This window comes from Saccopteryx bilineata, chromosome 1 (genome assembly GCF_036850765.1).
Source record: "Saccopteryx bilineata isolate mSacBil1 chromosome 1, mSacBil1_pri_phased_curated, whole genome shotgun sequence".
Taxonomy (NCBI): domain Eukaryota; kingdom Metazoa; phylum Chordata; class Mammalia; order Chiroptera; family Emballonuridae; genus Saccopteryx; species Saccopteryx bilineata.
In genome coordinates this window covers 33,383,860-33,396,167 of record NC_089490.1, presented here as the reverse complement: position 1 = coordinate 33,396,167, position 12,308 = coordinate 33,383,860, and the positions used below count along the sequence as shown (strand labels likewise).

The window sequence follows — 12,308 nt, the reverse complement described above, 5'->3', positions numbered from 1 at the left end:
TTTCCTCAGGGGTTTGGAGAATTCTTATAATTTCTTTGGCTATGTGTAATTGACTTCTTATATAGGGAATGTGTTCTATAGAAATAATTCTTTAGCGTGGAAATGGTCTATCTAGGAGGGGACTTGTAGAAGAAATGATCATTTGTTTGTTTGCTATTCCTTAGCTTATTCATACAGTCACATTAGAGTGTCCTGCTTTTTGGGCCATGGGCCAGAGTCTGGAGAGTTTGTCTCTTGCAGCCTTTGCATCATTCAAAATTATTTTCCACACTTTGACTAAAATTTATCTTTTTAAAAAAATTGAATTTATTGGGGTGGCACTGGTTATCAGAATTACACAGGGAACACAGTTCTGTACACTGTATTGTTTATTCACCACCCAAGTCAGCCTCCGTCCATCACCATTTATCCCCCCATATATTAAGTACTGTTTTGATATTTGTCCTTGTTTTCATATATTCTGTTTAACTGTTTATTCACTTGGACTGTTGATAGCTTTATATAGTGCCCTATCCTATACTGGCTCAGAGCCCCAAACTTTGTCTTACTTTGCTTAATATCTTAGCTGAAACTTTCCTTCCTGAGTTAAATTAATTTTTATGGCATCCTTCAATCCCTGTATTAAAAACATTTGTATATTCTATGAAAATGCTGATCAACCCCCAGTATTATCTGTTAAGCAATTGATGTCATTCATTCTAAGAGATAACTATTTTTTCTTTATTTGATGTTCATTTGGCAAATAATGATCAAGTACATCTTATATGTTAGGTACTGTGGTGGGTCCAGGGCATGAGACTGTTATAAGGAAACAGAAATACCTGCTTTTGTAGAACTTGATTTTGCTCTAACATATTAGGTCTTTTGACAGTTCCAGGCAACTGGGGACCGTAAGTAGGATGGGATGAAGAATCTGGGCTGGAGGTTGGTTCCAAAAAGCTACTGAAGGTGTAGACAGTGACCACAGAGTAACCAAAGTTGCTATGCTGGTGATATGTGAGATCAGATGCAGGGATGAGGTCTGCATGCCTCTTGCAAGCCCATTGGTATCTTGATATACATTGAGAGCCTGTCAGAGGCCTTGCCCAATAACTGGGCTCATCTTTGGCACATCTTATCATTTTGTTCCTTAGCATTTTTCATATATTTTTATATTACAGTTAAATTGGAATGATATGAAATTTCTTGTGCTATGATAATGAAACAATAGAGGACACATATACTATTTTCTTGGCTTTATGAGTAATCCGATTAAATGCACTTTGATGATTATTTAATATTTCTGAATGGTTTTGGTAGTATTATGAATTTATATGCCGTTTACTTTCTTTTATTAATAAGGTTGCTATGATTTTGAATAGGCAACAAAACTTTATCTAATGATAGATATCCGATCATTGAGTAAATGCTTATATTTGGTGGTAGTTAGGTACTATAAGTCATATGATAATTGCTCTTCCAACTGCAGGTATTCCAAAAAGAAGAGATTGAATCTTTGCAGGTTAAACAGCAAGAGGTAAACTGGTTGGGCCAGGGCCTTATTCAGAGTGCTGCTAAGAGCACCAGCACCCAGGGTCTGGAGCAGGACCTGGATGATATCAATGCAAGGTGGAAGACTCTCAATAAGAAGGTAATGTACTCATCCCCTTCACTGTCATTTCTGTTTGTTATCATTCACTAGCATTTGTTGTGACTATAAACAGTATTTACAGTAACCAAACTTCCCTAAACGTGTCCACGTTTTTATATTGCTGCAAGCTGGGCAGCCCAAAGTCAGACACCTGTAGAGCTCGTGAGGGAGCATAAATGAAAGGAGCCAGCTGGGTGAAACACTGCCTCTCCTTGTCTTTGTCTTGACTTTGATACACAGTAGTGCAGGTGGCCCATGACATTGGTCCTGTGTTGAAGGACCACATGCACTTCTACAGGTACAGTAGTCACTGAGCTCCAGCAAATCCCATGTAGGGGTCTATGTTTCCTGTTGCTAAAGCGTATAGTTGCTTTCAAAAGAACCTGGAAATGTCTCTTTTCGTGTGGAATCTAATTTTCAAATGTTAGCAATTAATTTCACACTGTATAATAGTAGGTCCCACTGTGTAGGGAAAATCAGCCACGCCTGTCAGCTTTGCCACCCTCAGTCTAGACCAGTGGTTCTCAAACTTTCTGAAGTCGGGGCACATTTAAAATCCTACAAATAATTGTAGGCACACTATCTATAAATTTCTGAGAAATATGTTATAATAATTAAGTCAAATATTAAAGAAAAAAATAAAGTCCAAGCGTGCTTTTATGGTAATTAAATGAAATAAATACGACAACATTAAATTTATTCTGACATTAAAAAACATTTTTATGTTACATTTTTTGAGTTATGTTTTTTAGAATTTGTAAAAAAGGGGTTAAAAAATAAAAAGACAAAAAAGTTATCTTTTTATATATATATAAATACATTCTTAGTAAGATTTTGTAAATTTGGCAGATCCTGGTGCAAATGTGTTCAGTTTTTTCATTCTTATGTTTATGAGAAGCACGAGCATGATGTTTCTAGCGATTTCGTCAAGCTCTCATTTCCTCGTTAATATATTGAAGAATTCCTCTCCTTTTACTCTTAATTGTGTTGAGGGTAGAAAATCCTAATTCACATAAATAGGATGTTGAAAATTATAGTGAAATGTTCAAAGCTTTTTTAGATATTGCCACATATTCTTCTTTTATAGAAATCCAAAAGGCTTCAAGAGATAATTCTTTATGTTTTAATCATCAATCCAAAACCCCCACCATACATACATCTTAACTTTACACCAAACAAAGGATAGAAGAAACTTGCCTCCAGTCTTTCCAGGGAACATGGGGTGTAGTGTAAACAATCCAGCACCACAATTTAACAGCCTTTTGCAACCTAATCAGGCAAGTGAGGTGGGGGGTTGGGCAGACTATCAGTTTACAGCCAATTCCCCACACCTCTGTCCCCCAAACATCTAAACTCCAAAAACTCTGTTGGTGTTTTAGTCCCCAACAGGCACCTATTTCTCTGGAATACCACAAGGCGCACCTGGAAATCTTCTAGGGCGTACCAGTGTGCCCTGGCACACACTTTGAGAACCACTGCTTTAGACCATTAACACCAAGTATTATTTTACTTCTAAGCTATAGCTCCCACGTTTTAAAAAATATCTAGGTGGGAAAGCCCTGATAGTGCTGGCACACAAGGGCAGATCTTCACGGGACATAAATGATCAGAAAGTTGGTACTGGACGGCAGTGCCTATCTGGTGGTGGTGGTAATTGTTCATATACAGATGTCTGCTGCATTGACGTCTTAAGCATTGCCAAGTCTCAAACCCACATTTATCCTTCTTCAAAGTGTGGTTCAGATTGTACAGCTCTTTAAACACAATTGGAATGCAGTGTCAGGTTAAAATGTATTCCATAGTGCTTAAAATATCTTGCCAGCTACATTTTTAGTCCAAAAGGAAAAGATCTATAAGAAGGGCAGTAGGGTATTATAGGAAACGGGGTCTCTATTCACTAGAAGACAAAGCTCTTAGTCTGTTTAAAAAAGGACTCAGAGCTTAGAGCTAGCAGAATTTAATTGGATACTTCATAGTTATTTTGTCTGGCAAGACATAATTTTGATTCTCTCTGTTGTGTTATTTTTTAATCTTAGTCTTTTTTTATTATTATTATCTCTGATATTCACCAGTAGGAAATAAAAAATGAATCCCAGGAATAATCCTAAAATTGGCTAATGCGTTGTTTCTTTCAGTAACCTTAAACTATATCATTCATTGCTAATCATAAATGCATTGGGTATTTCCATCATCTCAAAGATTCAGTAACCTTATCTTCTTGGCTTACTTGCTAGTTTGATGCCTTTCTACCCCAACCTTGTCTACTGTCAATGCTTTGCGTAGATTTTAAATGAAAAAGAAAATTTGTGAGCAAATGGGAAGATAAACATGAAAAGTTGTGGCCAAATTTCATTGTTTTATGAAGCAAGTAAATAAGATGGAACAACTGGGACTTTGCAGGTGGCTCAGCGAGCAGCGCAGCTGCAAGAGGCGCTGCTGCACTGTGGCCGCTTCCAGGATGCCCTGGAGTCGCTGCTCAGCTGGATGGTGGACACCGAGGAGCTTGTGGCCAATCAGAAGCCACCGTCAGCCGAGTTCAAAGTGGTAAAGGCCCAGATACAAGAGCAAAAGGTAAATTAGTGATGGTTTTGTATTGTGTTTCATGATCGGTATTAGTAATGAGAGTAAAAAATTGACCTGTGATTCTCTTTACTTATGTTAAAAGGATGTCCTAGACATTATTTTGTTGGCCATTTCACAGGTGTTTATGGAACCATGTGCCATGGGTTCCAGGCATTGTTCCAGGTGCTGGAGATAACATTACCAAATAGAAAAGATAAATCCTCACGGAGTTTAAGGGTTGTGGGAAAGGAGGAACCAGGAGAGAGAAACAATAAAGTAATAAGTAAATTGTGATAAGTTACACAGTCATAGCTAGAGCCCGGATGGGAGATAAAAATCAGGAAGAGGTAGCAGGAACGAGGGGCAGGAAGTGCTAGCATGGAGGGTGTGTGTGTGCTGTGCACACGCAATTTTACTTAGGGTGGTCACGTAGGACCTCATTTCCCCAAAGGGTGACTTTGGATAGAAATATCACGTTCCCTTACATATTAAGTCGACCCATATAAAATTGCCTTTTGTATAGATTAAATGTAGGCAGTTTCATCCTGTCCTAAAGAGGCAAATATTTGATGCGTATATGCTAAGGAGTGTGCTGTTGTGTCTTTTGACACATAGTAAGGATCACTTTGGAAAGAAACACTCGTCTCGTCTAAGGGGTGATAGCTACTTGGGACCGCACATAGAGTTTTTGTGCTCCTGGTGGGGCTGGTCAGTCAGGAAGAAGCACCTAGTGACGTTTTCCGTACTGATTTGCTGGATGCCTTGAAAGGACATATGGGAGGGGCCTAGAACACAGCACATTCCTAAGATTTCTCCTGGATGAAACCTTAAAAGAAGGAAATGGATTAATAGGCTTAATTTAATTTTGATATTCAGTACTTTGAAGCCTTTAGTACATTGGGAAATTAGGCTGTTAGAAATAGATTTAGGGGTGAGAATTAAAGAAACATCATAGGAAACACATTGCATTTATGCAACCTTTGAATAATATATAATATAAAATATAGTATGTAATAAAATAATATGTAATAAAATAATTCAAAACATTTCACATAATTTATAATGTGGTGTCATGTGAAATAGTATAACTGCTGCTGTTTACAGTTTTATTTATACCTTTGTAATTCTCCCAAAGTTGTTGAAATATTTTTAGCCAACAAAACCTATTTGCTGATTTTGCTTGCTTATTTGCCAGAGGCTCTGCTATTAAGAGTTTATCAAAAATAATCCCACTTAATTAGTTCCCTTTACTGCCTAACCCACCTGGTGGGCTTTGATTTTATGAGGACACTAACCTGTATCAAAGAGTTGATGTTTCTTATCCTTTTTTAATGTTGTTCCTTTACCTCTTACTTTTGTGATCTCGATCTCAAAATCAAAATGAGTGAATGAATACTTTTCTAGCATGTTATTTCTGGGTAACTATCCATTTCTTTACTCCTTAACTATCAGTCAGGGTCAGAATAAGGAAACAGTGAGGGAGTTAGTATTAATCCGCCTAGACCTTCCCCGTTGCTGTTAGTTAAACACACAGTGCCTGGTGCATATTTGCTCGGATGCAATAAGAGCAAGGGAATCCTGAGCTCTGGCTACCTGTACCAAACATTCCATTTCAAGCTTCTTAAAATGTTTACTTAGAATTGAACTGAATTTTTTTTTCCCTGCAGCTAATTCCTTAATATTAGTCTTATTTAGCCAGCTTTGGAGATTTCACACATGTTTCACCCTCTATTACTTTTGGGAGTGGTATTTAAAAGCTCTTTTTTAGTTTTCATCCACGTGAAGGATTTTAGGAGCTAGCCCCACCTAGTAAAAAGAGCCAGGAGCCTCTAATTTTTACCTCAGTAGCTTATGAACTTGGTCCAAGTCTCAACTGCCCTTTCTATACTGGCTTGTTTAACACCAGTGTAAAGCCAGTGGCCACCAAAGTCGTCACCATGCAGGAAGAGGGGTAGTCAACCTTTTTATAAAAACCGCCCACTTTTGCAGTGCTGGTCAACCTGGTCCCTACCACTCACAAGTGGGCATCCAGCTTTCATGGTGGGCGGTAGCGGAGCAACCAAAGGGCACTGTCATTGGCCCATCATGAAAGCTGGACCACCCACTAGTGGATGGCAGGGACCAGGTTGACCAGCACTGCAAAAGTGGGCAGTTTTTATAAAAAGGTTGACTACTCAGTGGAGCCAAAATGGTGGGCCATTCCTCTGTTAAATCTCGCACCAGCGGAGGAGCAAACACACAGAGAAGACACTTTCCTTTCATTCAGGGCTCCCAAAGCCCTGACGCATTCTTCAGTTCCACAACCAGGAGAATCTTCTCCGGTTTCTCCTAGAATCAAAGGCCCCGCTGGTCTCAGGGGAGCTCACAAAGCCCTCAGCTCTGGTTCCTGATCTGCACACCTTCTCTCTTCTCTGCAAAACTGGCTTCCTCTTCAGCACTCTGCATTCTCTCTGCAAAACTGGTTTCTTTCTACTTCTTCTCTGATAAACAGGCTGGTGGCAATCAAAATCCCTCCCCCAGCAAATGTTAGCAAAACTATGGCCCCTCCCAAGCAGGCATGTAATCCGCTATTTGTAATCAAGTGCCCTGCTCTGAGGGCAAGCATACACGTGGCCTTTTTTTAAACTTTATAATAAAAGTGAGCAAACTCAAAAAATAAAAATTTTACAAACTCATATGCCCAACAATCAGAAAAGGTTTTGAGAACAGTAATGATTTCTAATAATTAATTGGTCTTAATGGGACAGATAACTGTTGAATGTTTGGGGCATTCCCATTTCATTACAGTAGCGGGCCTCTGTCATTTTCAGGGTAGTGGAGTTACCTTATGGAGCACTTTCTACCTCATTATTTTACATTAAAAAATTAATAGTGAATGATTGTGTGGCCTTATCAATATTAGTTTTAGCACAATATTAGCCTTAACCCAATCTCTGGCACAGTAGTAATGAATCATTAAGCAAAATGAGTTCTTCTTTTCAGATCCTTTTCTATGTGAATCCATACAAAATATACCTTTTGGTCACATAGCAAAAGTGTCTAGCATATATTTTCCTTTGTGTTGATACAGCTGCCCTTTTGACTTTTGTGTGTGTGTGTGTTTGTATATAATGTTGTTGTTTTTTTCAAGCTTCTCCAAAGATTACTGGATGACCGTAAGTCTACTGTGGAAGTAATCAAAAGAGAAGGAGAGAAAATTGCTGCCACAGCAGAACCTGCAGATAAAGTGAAGATTTTGAAACAACTGAGCCTCTTGGATAGTAGATGGGAGGCATTGCTTAATAAAGCCGAAGCAAGGTACCTTAAATACTACCTCCCGACTTTCTTTCGAGAGAATGGCAGTGGCTTTGACTCTGATATTTTGCACTGCGGTAATCCTTACTCTCCTGTGTTTACCGTGTGTGAGCGTAGAGAGCAAGGCTGCGGTGCTTCTCCCCTCAGTTTTGAGTAGTAGTATGTCCCAACTACATACCAAACTCTTGTTTTAAGAAAAACATTGCTTTTGGGAAATGTATCCATTTGTTTATTACGTAGTTATTGCCAGCCTACTATGCATCAAGCACAGACCTGGGCCTTGGGTGAAAGGGATAAGCTGGGCCTTGGGTGAAAGGTATAGCATCTGTGGCCTCAGATAGGGTACAGTCTGTAGGGTTTTAGAGCAATTGAAAAGTAACAACGAATGTGGTGTTTCAAAGGAAGAATACAGGGTTTGGTGGGAGCATTTAGTAGGAGAAAGCTAGTCTTGGGTCAGCGGAGTGACAGCTTAGCTATCTTTTAAAGGAGTAGTAGGAATTAGGTAGGAAGCGAGGCAGATGGAAGGGTGCTGTGACATATATGAAGGCCAGGATTCCTAGAGCATGGCTCCACCGGGCTTTTGCGCTTGACATTCCTTTGTCACACTTCTGAGTTCTCTCCGTTGACCAGTTTTGAGCAATAGCTACATTGATGTGTAGCCACATAGACTTGCTGGGTTGAAAATAGATGAACCCTAAACAGAATGAGTATTTCCATAAATTCCCAGCTCCTTTGGAGCTAAAATGGTGACAGAAAAATTTGACTAACGTTGGGTTACGGAATAGAAGTATAGTTCTGGGACTATAGAAGAAGATGCTCCTAAGGAGGGTAGAAGGTTCATGTTGACCTTTAATATGTGTCAGTAGGTTATTCCTTCTGTGTAGTGTGCCAGGACATTGTGCCCTGGCGCTCATAGCAGATACCCTCTATTTTTTTTTTCTAAAATAAGTGGCTTCAATAAATACTATCTTACTGTCATTATTATGCCTGGTATTGTTATAGCATTATTATTATTATTTTAAGTATTATAACCTAGTTGGTTAAGACTTCATAAGATTCAGGCACTCCAGGTTGGTCTGTTGTTTAATTTTAATTTTATTTAGTAGAATTATTTTAACATGTTTTTTAAATGGGAGAGATTTTAGTTTTAACCAGAGAAGGTTTCTACAAAAAACGTTTAGAACGGACTTCAGGAGCATGAGTGGAGATATTTGTTGAATATTTCACACATTCCACATCCCTAAAGGACCTTTATCTTGGCACACTTGCAGGAATCGTCAGTTGGAAGGTATCTCGGTGGTAGCACAGCAATTCCATGAAACCTTAGAGCCACTGAATGAGTGGCTTACAACCGTTGAGAAGAGGCTGGTGAATTGTGAGCCCATAGGAACCCAAGCGTCTAAACTTGAGGAACAAATTGCACAGCACAAAGTAAGATACCCATCACACATTAGTGAGATGAAGTTTTCCTTTTCCTCATGGTCTTAGGACATAAAGTTGAGTTATGTGTTATTGTTGTGTTCTGCATAATTACATATTATATCTGTTTCAAAAGTCATCTCTTCATTCTATTTATGTTTTGATTTTGATTTTTCCATTCTGTTTGTTTCTCTTTTTTTAAACTTTATTTAGGCCTTAGAAGATGACATCATCAATCACAATAAACATTTACACCAGGCTGTTAGCATTGGCCAATCCTTAAAGGTTTTGAGCTCCAGGGAGGATAAAGATATGGTGCAGAATAAATTAGACTCCTCTCAAGTGTGGTACATTGAGATTCAAGAGAAAAGTCACAGCAGGTCTGAGCTCCTCCAGCAGGCCTTGTGTAATGCTAAGATTTTTGGGGAAGATGAAGTTGAGCTGATGAATTGGCTGAATGAAGTGCATGGCAAACTGAGCAAGCTCTCAGTCCAGGATTACAGCACTGAGGGTCTGTGGGAGCAGCAGTCTGAACTTCGGGTATTTTGATTTATTTTATTTTGTTTTATTTTATTCATTTCAGTTGTTATTTTCTGAGTCTTCCTTATTTCTTCATTATTTTATGTTTGTTATGATTTAAATGTATCGCTTTACTCAAGAAAGACTTTGCTTATGTGGACAGATTATAGTTTTAATGAAGTTACTTTAAAAAAGAGATTGAATGCATCCAAGCTGGATTTTTCACTTTTCATTTATTTCATTGTTGTATACAAAGACCCTTAATTGACTAGTTAGTACTTCAATATCTCCACATAGCTCATTTTCGTGGGGCCCTGAGTATTTTCTGAAAGGGAGAGGGCTGTCATTTGTGGTGGGAGAGCCTGGGACAGGGGCCACAGTGATGGAAGGAGGAGGGTAAACATGAGAGCAGTAGTGACTATTTGAAAAGGGGGGTGTTATTAATAATATATCTCTATATATCACAAATATATCTCTATAAAACCCAGTTAACAACCTCGAATATTGACTAATGCTAATACTTATTTAATTTTTCTTTTCCTACATAAAAATGGCACCTGCATTTTAGGTTCTGCAAGAGGACATCCTGCTCAGAAAACAAAATGTAGATCAGGCATTACAGAATGGTTTAGAACTGCTTAAACAGACAACAGGTGAGGTACCTTTCGCATTAAATAATCACGAAGTCCACATTTTGCATTGCTTTCAAAATTTTTTAGGAATGGGGAAAAACGAAAACTTGATAATTTGAGGGAGGGTACTTTAAGACTTCAGTCTAGGGAATGCTTTCAAGACAGATCAGGGGGTGGGAATATGATCTCACTTTTTTTCTCATGATCTCACTTGAGCTTTTAATGAAAGCTGTGTGTGTTACTCATAACACAAAGCACTGTGGCCCAGGAGATGGTCATAGAAACTCATGGTGGAGTGACTTTGCTTTTCCACTTGCACAAGGCAGTTGTTCTAGAAGAACATGTAGGTTGTAGACAATTTTTTTTAAGATAGGCTGCATTCAGTGACACATATTTGGGGCTAAACCCAGGGTTCATGCCTTCATGCTTGAACTTTCTAAGGAAACAGATACAAACTAACTTGTTTTAGTAATTCCTTTGTCTGTAAGAAACTTTCACTGAACTTACATCTAGTGCAGCCTATGTATGTGATGGGAGCAAGTACCATTCATTATGAGTTAAATTAATTTTAGTATGTAGAGCCTTGAGCTTAGAGTCTGAAGCCCAGGACATAGTTTCTCTTTGTGTCTGAAAAGGAGGTAGAGAAATAGGTGCAGATAAGTGTATTATTTTTAATGCACATACACACATATGCCAGGCACTGTTCTAAACACTTTGAAAATATAAACTCATTGAATGTTTATCACAGCTTTAGGAAGTAGGTTCTGTTTATCCTCATGTAATGATAAGTAACCAGAGAGGTGAAGTATCCTGTGCAAAGACACAAGCCACAGATTCTGTGTTTTTAGGCCACGAAGTCAATGTTTGCACCTAGACAGCTTTTAATCCCACTCATGCTTGAGCGCTGCTGAAAACACCATCTTGTTACACACAGTGGAGATGCTGTGCACACAACTGAAGGCACCGTGGTCCTTTCCAGTTTTCATATTTGCATCTCCAGACCTGTTTAGATTTGCCAGAAATCCTGGGAAAGATTAAAACCTAGAAAAGGGCTTCTCTTGGGTCAGACTTTAGAAAAATGTCTCCTATTATTTTCCCCTTTGAAATTCTCATCAGTGTATAATAATATATAAAGAAACCGAAACCATCGTCCCCCCTGCCCGTCCCTCCTGCCCCCTTTCTCCTTTCATGAGCTCTAACAGGCCTTTGAAATTCTAGGTGATGAAGTTTTAATAATTCAAGATAAATTGGAAGCCATTAAAGCAAGGTACAAAGACATTACTAAATTGAGCGCGGACGTAGCCAAAACTCTGGCCCAGGCCCTGCAGCTCGCGAGCCGGCTGCACGGCACGCACGCTGAGCTCTGCACCTGGCTGGACGGGGTGGAGGTGGAGCTGCTGTCCTACGAGACTCAGGTCCTGGAGGGAGAAGCCGCGAGCCGGGCGCATGCGCGACAGAAGGTACGCACTGATTTACGCAGTTTGGATCCACTTGTTATCTTTCAGGGAGTCTTATTCACCCAGGAATGAAACGATATCTTTCTTGTGTCATTACTTATATCCTGAAGGAGGCCTTGGCGGGTGGGGACCCAACCGCAATTGGCAGCAGGTCAACTGTTTCAACTTTTAGGAACCCGGAGATGAAAACAGTGTATTATAATTTGTTTTCAGAGTCTTATAGTTTATTACACAAGAGACAGAATGATGAAAACATAAAAAAATAAAACAAAGGAAAAGGATCATTGTTTCCAGAGAGACACATAATTTGGTTAGAATAACAATATTTTTATGGGATAGATGTATAACCTGAGGTGGCTTTTAAAATTATATTGCAAATGTGGTCTTCTCCCATGCTAATCATTTTTATTTGCAGAGCTATCAGCCTGTTTTTATCAGCCCTGAGCATGATCAAATGCAGGGGGGAAAGGGAGTCGGTGAGGTCAGGCTGCTGAGCCTGGCGTGATTCAGTGGGGATGATTTAAAGCGAGTGTGTCCTCGCTGTGAGGGTCACCGAGTCCTGCCTGGCTCGGACTGCCCTCTTTATTTTACTTGTCTGGTACCTGACTGCTCAGAGGTGACCAGAAAGCAAGGTTACCGTGATAACTTGCTTGGCTTTTGTTTCCCAGTTTTCAAACATTTATATTAAGTTTCAAAGATAAAGTCTGGCCATGTTGACAAATAAATTGTTCTTCTGTACTTTTCAGGAAACACTTCCCTTTTTCCTTTAAAAAAACAAAGGTTTACAGACCTTAG

At 39.2% G+C, this 12,308-nt stretch overlaps 1 protein-coding gene across 13 annotated transcripts in view; it reads left to right on the top strand.

Annotated features, from left to right (window-relative positions):
* DST (dystonin) overlaps window positions 1–12,308 on the top strand; it is a 508,664-nt gene that overhangs the window by 420,166 nt on the left and 76,190 nt on the right. For 11 of the 13 annotated variants that reach the window (XM_066252929.1, XM_066252970.1, XM_066252888.1 and 8 more), the window contains 7 exons: window positions 1,469–1,630; window positions 4,031–4,201; window positions 7,323–7,489; window positions 8,758–8,917; window positions 9,119–9,445; window positions 9,993–10,077; window positions 11,275–11,516. In XM_066252929.1, coding sequence (XP_066109026.1) covers window positions 1,469–1,630; window positions 4,031–4,201; window positions 7,323–7,489; window positions 8,758–8,917; window positions 9,119–9,445; window positions 9,993–10,077; window positions 11,275–11,516 — 1,314 coding nt within the window. The remainder of the gene's footprint in view (window positions 1–1,468; window positions 1,631–4,030; window positions 4,202–7,322; window positions 7,490–8,757; window positions 8,918–9,118; window positions 9,446–9,992; window positions 10,078–11,274; window positions 11,517–12,308) is intronic. The other 2 variants (XM_066252952.1, XM_066252915.1) reach the window with 1 other exon arrangement.